The following is a 16,724-nucleotide window of genomic DNA, read 5'->3' on the forward strand; positions in this document are numbered from 1 at the left end:
TTTTCCCCTGTGCTTTTAACAAAAGGGCAAAAGAAAGAATGAAGAAGTCTTCACCTAAACATGAGCATATACGTTGGTGTTCCTCCCAAAGAGAAGATAAATGCAGTTATGGACAACAATGCTAAAAAGTAAGGGAATTCTTTCGTACAATTATCCCTTGGACATTGACCCAGAACTGCAGAAAAATTACCAGCTCCTGAAATTCCTAGACAACTGCAGTTTTGAAATACCTGCAAGATAAAAGAAAATGAAGTAAGGGCTTGGAATAGTCTACATCAGTGTTTCCCAACCTTGGAAACTTGAAGATATCTGGACTTCAACTCCCAGAATTCCCCAGCCAATATCTTCAAGTTGTCAAGGTTGTGAAACACTGGTCTACATTTCCAAATCTCTCTCTGACTGAATATATGCAAGCAATGTAATTAATGGTTTCTAGGAATGTTGATCATATCCAACGTAACAGAATAACTGAGTAGGGACCTTAGAGGTCTTCTAGTCCCTGCTTTGCCCACGTGAAATATAAAAATAAATAAATAAAAATATCATTTTTTTTTTAAAAAAAGACCATGTTCTCTGCCCCTAAGTATTAATCAACTGTCAATCAGTGTTGCTTCCTAAGTAGACAGTTTGATTTCACAGAAGTTTGATTTACTTGGAGTTATATTGTGTTGTTTAAGTGTTCCCTTTTATTTTTATTTTATTTTTTGAGCAGTGTAGTATAACATCTCTGCATTTACCAAACCCTTTCCGTTTCCCAAGGACGTTCTGCAGCCAGCCAAACATGGGCTCATGTAGGTGATACCGTTGTCTCCACAAACTGGGTCCCAGTGGGTCGCTTGACAGTTGCAGTTAGAGTTGCAGACAGACAATGGCTTCTCTTGGGAGAAGGACACTTCTTTGACACTAGAGGAGCAAGGATGGAGCCGTCGTCAATCCAACGAGGGAAAGATAGACCTACTCTCAGCCAAAACAATGCCGTCCGTGTATAGGAGGGAAGAGCTACGAGTTGAAGAACGCTAACAAAATACTGGAAAATTACCCAGTGCAAGAAAGAAGGATCTCAAACAGACCAATAAGACTGAACTCTCCCAAAAGAACACTATTTAATCTTTGGGATGATGGTGCGGTTTTTCTCACCTGATTGTTGTGCTTTAATTTATTTTGTACCTTCTTAGGGGGGAAATCATCCCAGGGAAAAAAGGTTTATGTTTTCTATCGTATTCTCAGGATGATTGAGGATTTCGGGGTGCCCCCAATTCTCTCAGGGGTTCCCCTAAATGAAGGACTGTTTGTCTTCGGTGCTATTCCTTGTGTGTCCAATCACACTTGGCCAATAAAGAATTCTGTTCTGTTCTATTCTATTCTACTCTACTCTACTCTACTCTACTCTACTCTACTCTACTCTACTCTATTCTATTCCATTCCATCCCATCCCATCCCATCGCATCCCATCGCATCCTATTCCATTTCATTCCATCCCACCCTATTCCATTCCATTCCATCCCATCCCATTCCATCCCATCCTATTCCATTCCATTCCATCCCATCCCATCCTATTCCATTCCATTCCATTCTATCCCATCCCATCCCATCCCATTCCATTCCATTCCATCCCACCCTATTCCATTCCATTCTATCCCATCCTATTCCATCCCATCCCATCCCATCCCATTCCATTCCATTCTATCCTATCGGTGTGCCCTCTGATGCAAGATTGTCGGTGCAAGATTTGGTTTCTACTACCTTTTTATTGTAGTTAAGTGGCTGCTGCAGTCATTAAGCGAAACCATGGTTTGTTATGGACTTAGTTTTCCCCTAAAACCAGAAATGCTGAACTGAAGTCAGGTGACTGGAGGAGAACAATTGTCAGAACTTCAGATGCCAGTCATAAGGCCACATTTTTTATTTGGTTATAACTTTAGCACCTAGACTTATATACCGCTTTGTAGTGTTTTACAGCTCTCACTAAGTGGTTTATAGAGAGTCAGCCTGTTGCCCCCCACGATCTGGGTCCTCATTTGACCCACCTCGGAAGGGTGGAAGGCTGAGTCAACCTTGAGCCGGTGGTGAAAATTGAACTGCTGAACTACAGCTAGCAGTTAGCTGAAGTAGCCTGCAGTGCTGCACTCTACCCCTTGTGCTACCTCGGCTCTAGAGAAAGGTGAGGCAGTAAATATAGCAGAACCTTTCTATGTCCAACTCTTCTGAGAGGGAGCAATGCATCAGAATATACTACATGTATTAGAAAATGTGCATTAGAAAATATGCATTGGAAAACATACATTAGAAAACGTGCATTAAAAATAGCAAAAGCACTTAGACTTACTGTATATACTGCTTCACAGTGCTTTTACAGCCCTCTCTAAGCAGTTTACAAATTCAGTCTCTTGCCCCCAACAATCTTCCTCCTTATTTTACCCACCTCGGAAGGATGGAAGGCTGAGTCAACCTTGAGCCTGGTGAGATTCAAACTGCTCAATTGCAGGCAACCGGCAGGCAGCAGAAGTAGCCTGCAGTACTGCACTCTAACCACTGCACCACTGTGGCTCTAAAAGATGCATTAAATGCCTCTTCCTCCCATCAGCCCCCAAAAGAAGAAGTCAGGTCACAAACCCAGAATAGTTGACGGTCAAACCAGCCACTTGGAGCACTTGGCAGCTGGCAGCAAAGTAAAAGAGGTTTAACAGGAAGCCTATCACGAAGGTGATGCAGGCAAACTTTGCCATGGCTGCGATGTGCAGTTTGAACTTCTTGATGAGAAAACCTCCCAGGAACATTCCCACAATGGTGATAGGTAAGACGATCACACCTGCGAAGGAAAGGGAGCAATGACGTCATCACTGAATCACGTGTCACTGAACACAACACACATTTCCTTCTTCAGAACAACAGTTACCATAAACCACTGCCAGGAGTGCAGGAAGTCCACGAATCATACCATTTGTTGAGTGACCATTCAAAGTTACAATGGCACTGGAATACGGCCATGTTTCATACTAACCGGTGAAGGGCTGCAAAAATATTTACTACCACGCTGTGGGTGTGGCTTATTGTGTGGGTGTGGCTCGATGGTCATGTGACTAAGTGGGAGTGGCTTAAAGGTCATGTGACTGGGTGGGGATGGCTGGGAAGTTTTCAAATAGGTGCTTGGACTCTTTTTCAGTTGATTAAGTCACATCATTTGAATAGCCACAAAAGGGATAAATGATAGACAGCATTATTTGTTGAGGAGCACAGGGACATTTTAAGGTTTGTACTGAACCCACAAGGTTCAGTATGATAACAGATTAGGCAAGTAGTTCAATTTTCTTTAATTGCTATAAAAATTAGTGATTAAAATGATTAAAGCATTTATGGGTAAAACCCATACTATTTAATTACAGTATTTCCTATTTTAAAAGTAATTAAGGATTATACTAAAGCACTAGAGAAGGAAGGACACTAAAAAAAATATTAAGTATTCAATAAATAGTGCATAAACCTACTGCCCTTTCCCTTCTACCCTACTCTCCCTTTTTCTCTCTACTATCCAAAGCTGCTTCCTATTCATGCAGAGTTCACTCTTACCAGAAAAGGATGTCTACCAATATATCTTGTGGGCCTTGCTCAATCTCATGGAGTAGCTATCAACTCTATGTAATGGTTGAGGCACCAAATTAGAAACTGGAAGACCGTGAATTCTAGTTTCGCCTTAGCCATGAAAGCTAGCCGTGTGAATTTGGGCCAATCGCCAGGAGACAGTGAGTTATAGTTCCCATCTTAGGTATGAAGACCAGCTGGGTGGCTTTGGGGCAATTACTTTGGGATGGTGAGTTCTAGTTCCATCAAAGCCGACTGGGTGACTTTGGGTTAATCACCAGGAGACTGTGAATTCTAGTCCTGCCTTACCCATGAAAGTCACCTGGGTTTCTTTGGATCAATCACTGACTTTAAGCCCAATCTATCTCAAAAGACTTGTTGTTGAGGAGAAAATAGGAGGAGGAAGATGTATGGATAATATTAATATTAATAATAGTAATAATAATAATAATAATAATAATAGTAATAGTAGTAGTAGTAATAATAATAATAATAATAATAATAATAATAATAATAATAATAATTGAATGAATGAATGAATGAATGAATGAATGAATGAATGAATCAATCAATCAATCAATCAATAAATAAATAAAAGAGTTTTGCCTACCGATAAGAAATATGGCTCTTGTAACAGAAATGTTGAACTGCTGTTCCATAAACTTTGATTCAAAAGTTATAATGCCAACCAGAGAATTGTATTGGAGGATTGTAAGGAGCAAATAGATCAGGAAGATGGGGTTTCCAAACAGCTTTTTCAATGTAGGAAAGAAATCTGGAAATAGCAAAAACAAATCAATAAACTAAAAGGATAACCAAATTCTATTTAGCCCTGAAACTATTTTGGATTTTTGTTCAGATTTGAAATTAAATAAATAAAAATGACAATTGACTCTTGCAATTGAGTAAACGATTGGAGAATGCAAGTTTAGTTTAGCAAAATTCAGAATGAGCTACTGGTGCTGAGGTCATTCAACCACCTTTTGCAACTTCCGAAATCTTTAGCCGTGGGCGTCTGGGAGCTTCCATTTTGTTCCATCTGACTTGAGTGATGACATAAACTTCTGTTGACTTCTTAACAGCTTGTTCTCCTTCTTGTGGCAAAGAGTACGGCAGGAACCAGAAAGGGAGAGACGACATGAAACTGGTGGCGCCACAGATCAACAACCCAAGCCACCAAGCACCGACCCAACGCATGTCTTTGGAATTGATGGTCAGGGCATCTAGGAGAAAAGAAGGGGGAAAAAGAGGCAAAGTTGCATTTGAAGGCTCTTGCTACATATTATACAGTATTTTTCAGAGTATAAGATGCACCTTAGTTTTTGGGGAGGAAAATAGGAAAAAGAATCTGCTTACCAGGTATTCATCTGGCTAGTGTCCTTAGCCAGCACATTATTTTATCCCCTGGATAAAACAGGGCTTTAAAAAAATTATGAACAATGAAAGCCAGTAAGAGCTGGGAACATCATTAGCACCTGGAAAGAAACATTTGGAGCCAGTAGAGCAATGGGAAAAAAGCCTGCAAAGACTTAGGGTGTGGAAAACATTCTTCGCAGAGAGTAACAATGAAAGAGCTTGCAAGCGAGTAAGAGCTGGGAACATTGTTAGCACCTGGCTAGGACTGGAAAGAAACATTTGGAGCAAGTAAAGCAATGGGGGCAAAAACTCTACAAAGACAGGGTTTGGAAAACATTCTCTGCATAGAGCAAAAATGAAAGAGCTTTCAAATGGGTAAGAGCTGGAAACATTGTTAACACCTGGTTAGGGCTGGAAAGAAACTTATTTGGAGCAAGTTAGAGCAATGGGGGAAAAAACCCTGCAAAGACTTAGGGCTTGGAAAACATTCTTTGCAGACAGACCTGCAAGGTAAAAACTGGGAAGATCGTTAGCAGCTAGTTAAGGCTGGCGGGAGGAGCTACATTCAGAGTATAAGACACACCCAAATTATCAGCCTCTTTAGGGAGGAAAAAGGTTCATCTTATACTCTGAAAAATATGGTAATTTTTATAATAATAGAGTTGGAAGGGCCCTTGGAGGTCTTCTAGTCCAACCCCCTGCTTAGGCAAGAAACCCGACACCACTTCAGACAAATGGTTATCCAATCCCTTCTTAAAAACTTCCAATGTTGGAGCATTTACAACCTCTGCAGGCAAGTTGTTCCACTGATCAATTTTTTAAAATCACTGACAGGAAATTTCTCCTTTGTTCCAAGTTGCCTCTCTATTTTTTTCCATTTTCTTCTGCCTTCAGGTGCTTACATAATAGATGGTCTTCGGGCCTCTGCTGTGCAGGTGTGCATGTCCACACATGCACATGTGCAAGCATGTTCACACATGTGCACATTCATGTTCAGACATGCATGCATGCTCATGCAACTTTCAGTTTGGGTATGCGCACAAATGCCATTTGGGCACTCGGTGTCTAAGAGGTTTGCCATCACGGAAGTATAGGCTCGCCATCACGGAAGTATGTAATCGCTCTCAGTGGTAAGGCAATAGCTGGGTTTCCCCGACATATTAAATTGCAAGCAAGCTTATTTTAAGCCTAGCCCAGCTTGTTGTAATCAAGTCCTTACGGCAAGATCTGTACAAAGTGGTCCAAATATTCACTGGTGGCTCTTTTCTTATATCATTCTCTCCTTCCTATATTTATTATTATTATTATTATTATTATTATTATTATTATTATTTATTAGATTTGTATGCCTCCCCTCTCCGAAGACTCGGGGCGGCATACAATTATCTAGTCACAAAATAGGAAATTTAAAACTTCAGTTTAATAGACTTGTGAGGAAATGGGGAGAGGGTCTCAGTCACTGTTCCCCGTAAGCTGCGTGCGTGCGCGTGCCCCAAAATACCTCCTGCGTGCCCTTTTCCACGAGTGCGCGCTCCCCATACCCCTGCCAGCTCGCGGGGGAGGGGAAGTGCCGGCAGTAGGAGGAAAGGGAGCCGCGGCCGCCCCTGCCCCCCGCCCGCCCGATCCGCCCCCTCTCCTCCGCCGCCGCCTCCTACCTTGGCTTGGGGCACGACTTCTCTCTCTTTCTCTCTCCCCCTCTTGCGGCGGTGGTGGCTGCGGCTTCTCCTCAGGATGAAAGCACTCCCAGCCAGGGAGCTGCGAGAGAGGGCTTTCTCCGTGGGCTTCGGGAATGCCCGCCCTGCCCCTCTCGCAGCCCTTTCACTGGGAGCGCTTTCGTCCCGGACTTCCAGCAAGGGGGCTGCAGTAGAGGCAGGGCAGGTGTTCCCGAAGCGCTTGGAGAAAGCGCTCTCGCAGCCCCCTCGCTGACAGAGAGAGAGGAGGAGAGAGAAAGTAACTGAGAAAGAGAGAGAGAGAGAGAAAAAGGGGGGGAGAGATATAGCAAGAGAGAGAAGAGAAAGAAAGAGAGATAGAAAGAAAGAGTGAGAGAGAAAGAAAGCAATAGAAAGAGAGAAAGAAAATGAGAGAGAGAAAGAGAGAGAGAGTGAGCAAGAGGGGGAGAGGGATAGAAAGAGAGGGAGAGAGAAAGTGAGAAAAAGAGAGAGAGAGCAAGAGGGGGAGAGAGAAACAGAGAGAAATGACTATTGATTTAAAGCATATGGTAAAAAGCACCCAAATAATAACAGAGGGAAAAAAAACCAGCCATTTGTTTGTGTGTGTATGTGTGTGTGTGTGAACTCTTGAATCATTTCCAATAGCTCACCTGTTCTTGGAAATGGTTCAAGAGTTCACACACACTCACACACACACACACAAGGGGGGAGGAGACATGGATGGAAAAAGAGGAGAAGATAGTAATAAAATAGATTTTGGTTTTGTTTTATTATTAATTTCTTTTTTAAAAAAAGAAGAGAATTTTTATTTGTTTGTTTGTTTGTTTGTTTATTTATTTATTTATACTTCTATGCCGCTCAGTCCCAAAGGGACTGTCGCTCAGACACTTTACTTTTCCGCCCACACCGAAAAAAAATTAGAGGGAACATTGCTCTCAGTTATTCCCAAATGTCTGTTAAATCCCATGTCATTTGTATTACTGTAAAGTAATTCGTAAAGCATGTCATTTGTATTACTGTATTTTTCAGAGTATAAGATGCACCCTTTTCCTCCCTAAAAGATGTTTATAATTAGGGTGCATCATACTCTGAGTGTAGCTTCCCCCCCCCCCGCAAGCCCTAACTAGCTGCTAACGATCTTCCCAGATCTTACCTTGCAGACTCTTTCATTGTTTTACTCTGTGAAGAATGTTTTCTAAGCCCTAAGTCATTGCAGGGTTTTTTTCATTGCTCTAACTTGCTCTGAATAAGTTTCTTTCCAGCCCTAACCAGATGCTAACAATGTTCCCATCTCTTACCTGTTTGCAAGCTCTTTCATTGTTACTCTCTGCAAAGAATGTTTTGCAAGCCCTAAATCTTTGCAGGGTTTTTTCCATTACTCTTCCTGCTCCGAATGTTTCTTTCCAGGTGCTAATGAAGTTGCCAACTCTTACTGTCTTGCAAGCTCATTCATTGTTACTCTCTTCAACTAAAGTTTTTTTTAAGCCCTAACCAGAGGATAAAATAATGTGCTTACTAAGGACACTAGCCATATAAACACCTTAGGTAAGCAGATTCTTTCACCTATTTTCTTCCCCAAAAACTAAGGTGCCTTTTATACTCTGAAAAATATGGTAATTGTTACCCTTTCTGTAATGAAATAAAATTGGCACGAAGGACTAATTTTCCCGATCTCATAAAATCAATAGAAAATCAATGCATACTTAACAGTCCTTTCCAGACTATGTCAGAAACAATGGACCAGAGTTCTTTTTGAATAATGTCTAGATAGTAATGTTGTCCAAAACATGTGAAACAGGGGTAAAATCTACCCTAACAGTTCAGAAGTGTACACACCAACATGCACCATTGTCACGTCTGATTCATTTATTTTTGATCCTCTGGGCATGGGCAGAAGACTTTGCTAATGCACACAGGGTTAACAGGAAGTAACAGTGTCTGGGCAGGTGGGCGGAGCCTCACACTGCTGCCGCTACATAGGGTGAAAACCAGGAAGTAATGACATCCGTGTGGTTGGGTGGAGCCTTATGCTGCAACCGCTACCGGTTTGCCAAACCATGCTCTACCGTCACTACCAGCACATGCGATCGAGATGGAACTGGCCGAATTTCACCACTGATCTGAAGTTTGCTAAACTGGACTTGATTAACCCTCTTCTGTTGCTCATGTCTATGTGACCCGAAATGAAATTTGAGACCCTGTAGATTATTTGTCATGCGGATCTGAAACTTGTAATTAATTGACTTTTCCTCATTTGAGAGGTTCTTACAATGAGTGTAAGGTTTTTGTTTTGTTTTGTTTACTTTTTGCTACACGCTGATTATTCGTTATTTATTTATTTTATTTTATTTATTTATTAGATTTGTATGCCGCCCCTCTCCGAAGACTCGGGGCGGCTAACAACAATAAAAAAGACAATGTAAACAAATCTAATATTAAAAATAATCTTTAAAAAAACCAATTTAAAGAACCAATCATACATACAAGCATACCATGTATAAATTCTAGGGGGGAGGGGAAAATTTCAATTTCCCCATGTCTGACGACAGAGGTGGGTTTTAAGGAGCTTGCGAAAGGCAAGGAAGGTGGGGGCAGCTCTGATATCTGGGGGGAGTTGATTCCAGAGAGTCGGGGCCACCATAGAGAAGGCTCTTCCCCTGGGTCCTGCCAGACGTCATTGTTTAGTCGATGAGAAGGCCAACTCTGTGGGACCTAACTGGTCACTGGGTTTCGTGCGGCAGAAGGCGGTCCCGGAGATATTCTGGTCCGATGCCATGAAGGGCTTTATAGGTCATAACCAACACTTTGAATTGTGACCGGAAACTGATCAGCAACCAATGCAGACTGCGGAGTGTTGGTATGACATGGGCATATTTGGGAAAGTAACATGGGCATGTTTAGGGAAGCCCATGATAGCACTCGCAGCTGCATTCTGCACGATCTGAAGTTTCCGAACACTTTTCAGAGGTAGCCCCATGTAGAGAGCATTACAATAATCGAGCCTCGAGGTGATGAGGGCGTTACACTCAAAACAGTACAAGTGTATAGTAAATGCGAACACAACAGCAGGGTTAAATCAAAGTTTTGAAGTCTGGCTAGCAAAAGGCTACCAGATGAAAAGACAAAAATGACTGACAAGAAACATTGGATGTGATTTTTGTCCCTTACCTGGGTTTACTGCTCCAATGTCAACCCACAAACTAGCACAAAAAGCTCCAAGGAGGAAGCCAAGAGTTGGTCCAAACATCCCTACAGACCGTACAATTCCTACAAAAGATGAGTTAAAGCTAAGTACAGGAACAACTGCAGAACAGGACTTCAATTACATATGAGGAAACGGGTCTACAGCAGATGGCAGCATCAAGCCAACTTTGCTTGCAAAGCTAAGCGAAGTGATGTTTGGTTAGAATTTAAATGAAGACTACCAGAAAATCCCAGAACTGAAGACTTGATTAAGAAAATCTATGATTTTTCCCTCCCCCCCCCCTTGCAGTATCCTTCCCCTGGAGAGGGGAGGGAATGGAGATTTTGCAATATCCTTCCATAGAAACAGAAGATTGGCCGCAGAAAAAGCGCTCATGGTCCATCTAGTCTGTCCTTATATTATTTCCGGTATTTTATCTTAGGATGGATATATATTTACCCCAGGCATGTTTAAATTCAGTTACTGTGGATTTACCAACCACGTCTGCTGGAAGTTTGTTCCAAGCATCTACTACACTTTCAGTAAAATAATATTTTCTCATGTTGCTTCTGATCTTTCCCACAACTAACCTCAGCTTGTGCCCCCTTGTTCTTTCCTATTAAAATCACTTCCCTCCTGAACCTTATTTAATCCTTTAACACATTGAAATGTTTCGATCATGTCCCCCCTTTCCCTTCTGTCCTCCAGACTACAGTTTAATGGAGTGAGGTGGGAATGAAGTGAGCTGGGAATGGAGATTTTATTTATTTAGGACACCTCTGAGGAAATAGAGTTAGAGAAATAATAGAAGAGAGAATATAGGATAAAATAAATCGATGAGAGAATAGAAGAAAGATAAAGGGATAGAAGAGAAGATATGTGGGATATAGGAGAGACAATAGGACAGTTTGGAGCAGTTAATATTGAGCTTGAATCTGTTATGTGCTCTTGTGTTGTTGTGGTTGAAGCTGAAGTAGTCGTTGACACACAGGATGTTGCAGCATATAATCTTGTGGGCAATACTTAGATCATGTTTAAGGCATCTTAGTTCTAAGCTTTCTAGGTCCAGGATTGTAAGTATTTTGCAGCATCCTTTCCCTGCCACAGCCACCAAACCACACCACGTCCACCAAACCACACCCACCAAGGTACACCCACCAAGCCACACCCACAGAACTAGTAGAGAAACATTTTGAATTTCATCACTGGTCACAACAAGTGCACTAGAGTGCCTTCCGTCCCCTGTCCTATTACTCTCCTGTATCTCCTATACCTTTCTTCTATTCCTACATCTCTTCTTCTATTCTTTCATTGATATGTTCTATTACTATACCTTCTTTTCTATTCTTTCTTAGATGTATTTTACTATGAGTATCTCCTCTATAACCTTCATCATGTATTTTTCTATGTGTGTATATAGAGCTGAAGGGATTGGATACTGTAGCCTAGAGGATAATTCTCTGCCTTACAAGGCAAAGGTTGCAGGTTCAAGTCCCAGTGGGTATGGCTAGCTGATGAGGCCAAAATAAGGCCGAAATAGATCTATCCTAGTCTCCCTTAATTTTCAAATTCAGCAAAACAACAACAACAACAACAACAACAAACAAACAAGCATGTGACATATATATATACCCACTAAAACCCTCATTGTGTATTGGACAAAATAAATAAATAAAATAATGAAAACTACTACTAAACTACTGATTGTTTCTCTCCATTTTCTTCCCCAAAATATCCTCTGTTCTCACTCCCCAAAACCTGGTAAAATTCCTTCTCTCATTTTCTGTGTCAGCAAGACAAATGGGGTTAGTGCTTCAGAATTAATTTACTGACCATCTGTTGAATTTCTACAGATGGTTATCAACGTGGATGTACTTAAGAATCCTTGTGATGAAATAGTTTGAACCTAGTAAAAACAAGAATGGAGCTCCTCCCCTTCTTCAAACTCCGCCCCCCGTACCTTCCAGCTAGACTGGAACTACATCTCCCAGAATTCCCAATCTATGCAGTCATCAGACAGAGTTGAATTCTGGGAGTTGAAGTCTGAGGACTGGGATAGCTCTGAGTCCTCGGAGAGGGGCGGCATACAACTCAAATTAATAATAATAATAATAATAATAATAATAATAATAATAATAATAGTAGTAGTAATAATTGTAATACTCAAATTCAGGATTGGCTTTATCTTACCTATGTAAAATGCTGAGTTTTCTTCCTTGGCAAAATCATCAATGTAAGACATCCCGAGAGGCATAATAGGAGCTTCTCCAATTCCACGTAGAAGGTTCCCAGCAAGCACAAAAACCCACAAGTAGGAACTAGCCATTTTTTCACATCCTGAAGACAGAAGATGTCCCAAGAAGTTGTTGTTGTTGTTGTTGTTATTATTATTATTTATTAGATTTTTATGCCGCCCCTCTCCGAAGACTCGGGGCGGCTCACAACAATAAAAACAATATTATAGCAAAACAAATCTAATATTAAAAGAAGCATATAAAACCCTATCATATATTTAAAAACCAAACAGCACATTCATACCAAACATGAAACAAAATATAAAGAAGCCTGGGGGAAAGGTGTCTCAACTCCCCCATGCCTGGCGGTATAAGTGAGTCTTGAGTAATTTACGAAAGACAAGGAGGGTGGGGGCAGTTCTAATCTCCGGGGGAAGTTGATTCCAGAGGGCCGGGGCCGCCACTGAGAAGGCTCTTCCCCTGGGGCCCGCCAAGCGACATTGTTTAGTCGACGGGACCCGGAGAAGGCCAACTCTGTGGGACCTTATCGGCTGCTGGGATTCATGCGGTAGTAGGCGGTTCCGGAGGTACAATCTCTTCTTCAAAACCTCCAATGTTGAAGCACTCACAATTTCTGGAGGCAAGTCATTCCAGTAATTGTTTTCTGAATCCTGACTGAATTCTCTGTCAGGAAATTTTTCCTTGTTTCTTGGTTGGTTGTCCCTTGATTAGTTTCCATCCATGACTTCTTGTCCTGCCTTGTGGTGCTTTGGAGAATAGCCTGACTCCTTCTTTGTGGTAGCCCCTGAGTTATTCGAACAATGCTATATCTCCCCTGGTCCTTCTTTTCAATAAACTAGCCATGTTCCTGCAAGGGGCTTATATGTGCACTGATGTGCCTATCGTCCCCTGTCCAATTGCCTTTCCTTATATCATATATCATATATATTCTCTCCTTATCTCTCTCTCTCTATATATATATATATACATATATATCAGTGTTCCCTCGATTTTCGCGGGTTCGAACTTCGCGAAAAGCCTATACCACGGATTTTCAAAAATATTAATTAAAAAATACTTTGCGTTTTTTCCCTTGTACCACGGTTTTTCCCGCCCGATGACGTCATATGTCATCACCAAACCTTCGTCCCCCTTTAATAAATATTTGTTAAATTAACTTTAATATATAAACATGGTGAGTAATAATCTAAATGGTTGCTAAGGGAATGGGAAATTGTAATTTAGGGGTTTAAAGTGTTAAGGGAAGGCTTGGGATACTGTTCATAGCCAAAACTAGTGTATTTACTTCCGCATCTCTACTTCGCGGAAATTCAACTTTCGCGGGAGGTCTCGGAACACATCCCCCGCGAAAATCGAGGGAACACTGTATATATATATCATATATATTCTCTCCTTATCTCTCTCTCGAGTTTTCGGAGAGGGGCGGCATACAAATCCAAATAATAAATATTATATATACAGTATATCATATATATTCTCTCCCTCCCATCTACTTCTCTTCTTTTTTACTTTCTATCTTTATATATATTACTTAATGTCTATTCTCTTCCATATGTATTGTATATTGGACAAAGAATAAATAAATAAAAATAAATAAACCATTCTTCATATGTTTTAGCCTAGAAGACTGGCACTAATTTCTCTCAAGGGACAAAAAATTAACCTCACCTGCTTGTTTCAATTCAAGAAACCTGTCAAGTCCCATATGGCTTCCAAGGCTTTCTCAGATTACGTCCTGAAACCTAAGAGTGTTTATTTCATATCTTGAGTTTTTAATGAGCCATTCTGAACCAAGAAGTTTACTTTGATTAGTAAGGGCCAAAAAGCCCCCAATCAAACTGGAAAATCATGGTATGGATTGCTAGGCAAACAAGGATAATATGTGAACTGTCTAACGAGTAGATTTACGGTATTACAAATGTAAAGAATGAGATGATTTTTCCAGATTTCCATAGGAATACGTAACACCTGAGTGTTCACTCTTTCCAGAGGTGGGGGAACTATGGGCCCTTTATGACTTGTAGACTTCAACTCCCAGATTTCCTGAGCCAGCCAGGGTTCAAATCCAGTAGGTTCTGGCAGGTTCTATCTGGTAGCGGATATTTTTAGTAGTTTGGAAAAATGGTAGTGGAAATTTTGAGTAGTTCGGAGAACTGGCAAATGCCACCTTTGGCTGGCCCCAGAGTGGGGAGGGAATGAGATTTTACAGTATCCTTCCTCTGCCATGGCCGCCAAGCCACAACCATTAAGCAACATCACACCTAACAAGTCATGCCCACAGAACCAGTAGTAAAAAAAAATTGGATTTCACCACTGGAGCCAGTCATTCTTAGGCATTCTGGGAGTTAGCAATAGCAATAGTATTTAGACTTATATATAACTTCTCAGTGCTTTACAGCCCTCTCTAAGTAGTTTACAGAGTCAGTATATAATAATAATAATAATAATAATAATAATAATAATAATAATAATAATAATAATAATAATTTATTAGACTGGTATGCTGCCTCTCTCTGAAGACTCGGGGCAGCTCACAACAGCAATAAAACAGTATAATACAAATATAATAATAATAATAATAATAATAATAATAATAATAATAATAATAATTTATTACACTGGTATGCCACCCCTCTCCAAAGACTAAGACTATGACTAAAAACCCACTATCTTAAAAAAACAATCAATACTATACAATCACAACCACACATGACTCTTAGTGATCAGAGAAGGGGATACATTAATTGTCCCATGGCTGGTGGCATATATAGGTCTTCAAGGTCTTGTGGAAGGCGAGGAGGATGGAGGCAGTTCGATTCTCCAGGGGGAGTTGATTCCAGAGGGCCAGGGCCACCACAGAGAAGGCTCTTCCCCTAGGCCCCCCAGTTGACATTGTTTAGTCGACGAGACCCGGAGAAGGCCAACTCTGTGGGACCTAATTGGCTGCTAGGATTCATGTGGCAGAAGGTGGTCCTGTAGGTATTCTGGTCCGATGCCATGTAGGGCCTTATAGGTCATCACCAACAATATATTTCCCGCAACAATCTGGGTTCTCATTTTACCCACCTCGGAAGGATGGAAGGTTGAGTCAACCTCGAGCCTGGTGAGATTCGATCTACCAAACTGCTGCCAACTGGTGACCAGCAGAAGTAGCCTGCACTACTGCACTCTAACCACCACGCCCCTTTGGCTCTTGAAGTCCATAGGTCATAAAAGGGCCATAGTTCCCCACCCCTGCTAGATAGAGCAAGACTGCCCTCCCTCAACAAAGCTCCAAGGCCACTAGAAACTTTTTACTTACCAACCACAGTTGTGTTGTGGGAAGTTTCGGCAACAGTATAATGATGGGCAGATACTGGCGCACAGGCTGAAACACTTGTAGATGAATTGGCCAAGGAGACTGCGATACTTTTGTAATTGTAGCTGCAGAAGAAAAGACAGGATTATGGGCCTGAAAAGTTTAACTTTTCCTTCCATCATTATTTGAGAAAGTTATCTCTCCGTGGGTCTGATTGATTGACTGTTGGGTAGATAAGTGGTTTGGGTTGACTGAATGTTCTGCCTGACCAGCCTCAAGCAATGATTAACGGTCTAGGAAAGAAGGTCAGACACACACGTGCATAGTTAGTCAGCAAACTTGTATTAAACAGTAAAGAAAAAGTCTAAAGCAAACGGTCCTTAGTTTCAGGAGTAACACACAGGTTGAGTTGAAAATTCAGCCAGCTACAAAGTTCATGTAAAAGCAAACTAATACAAAAGTCACGTAGCATAAATGTTCCAAAAGGTCTCTGAATTTTCATGGCACAAAAGCAGCAGCTTGTCCCATAGTTTTCAACTCCCACAACGCTGAGTTGAAATCCAAGAGCAGAAACTTCAAAGCAGGAACAATGACGCCACACAAACCACCCAGATAAACAGCCACAGTTTGCCTTGGCCCCTGTTCCCTTTTTATGCCGTTAGCCCTCATTAAGGGAACCACACCCAGCCCAGGTGTGCTTATCATGCCTTATCATACTTCTTAAAGCGATCCCTTCTTTGTAAGGCCCTTCGGTTGCGTAAATTAATGTATTGTCCTGCAGACGAACTGAGAGAGGACAAACTGTCTGACGAACTGCCAGCCACCTCCCCTGAGCTGTCTGCTGAATCTTCCTGGCTCTCTGCCACATCTTCCTGACTGTCTGCTATATCTTCCTGGCTGTCAGCCAGGCTTTCACAGTCACTGTGTGCCGCATCTCCCCCATCTGTGGGGGCAACAGCTGGCCCAGGCCCAAACACAACACTGAACAGGCACAAACCAGGGAAACAAAACTTAATTATTGTGCTCATATAACATGTTCAAACAGATCTGTGATAGAAAAAAATTAATTTTGTTTTTGATGTTCCTCTAGTTTCTACTCTACATATTATGTGAAATATCCTCCTATGATATTTTCTCAGGAACCTTATAAGGAGGAACAATAACAAATGAATTAAATTCTGAGGTTTAGGTGTGTCTGTGAAGGAAGGTTCAAAATAGATACTCTGCTCCTGATCCAACATTCCGGTCTCTTGGTACACTGTCTCCATCTATTTACACAACAATTGAATATACAGTGGTACCTCTACTTACGAACTTAATTCGTTTCGTGACCAGGTTCTTAAGTAGGAAAATTTGTAAGAAGAAGCAATTTTTCCCATAGG

General features: G+C 41.3%; 1 protein-coding gene across 3 annotated transcripts in view; it reads right to left on the reverse strand.

Moving 5' to 3' along the window:
• Positions 1–16,724, reverse strand: part of LOC139168732 (solute carrier organic anion transporter family member 1C1-like) — a 35,918-nt gene that overhangs the window by 7,322 nt on the left and 11,872 nt on the right. For 2 of the 3 annotated variants that reach the window (XM_070754328.1, XM_070754327.1), the window contains 8 exons: positions 15,346–15,467; positions 11,980–12,126; positions 9,774–9,872; positions 4,560–4,802; positions 4,190–4,354; positions 2,614–2,809; positions 738–903; positions 55–230 (listed from right to left, as the gene is read on the reverse strand). In XM_070754328.1, the coding sequence (XP_070610429.1) occupies positions 55–230; positions 738–903; positions 2,614–2,809; positions 4,190–4,354; positions 4,560–4,802; positions 9,774–9,872; positions 11,980–12,126; positions 15,346–15,467 (1,314 nt within the window). The remainder of the gene's footprint in view (positions 1–54; positions 231–737; positions 904–2,613; positions 2,810–4,189; positions 4,355–4,559; positions 4,803–9,773; positions 9,873–11,979; positions 12,127–15,345; positions 15,468–16,724) is intronic. The other variant, XM_070754329.1, reaches the window with a different exon arrangement.

The sequence above is a fragment of the Erythrolamprus reginae genome, chromosome 6 (assembly GCF_031021105.1).
Source record: "Erythrolamprus reginae isolate rEryReg1 chromosome 6, rEryReg1.hap1, whole genome shotgun sequence".
NCBI classification, from domain to species: Eukaryota; Metazoa; Chordata; class Lepidosauria; order Squamata; family Dipsadidae; genus Erythrolamprus; species Erythrolamprus reginae.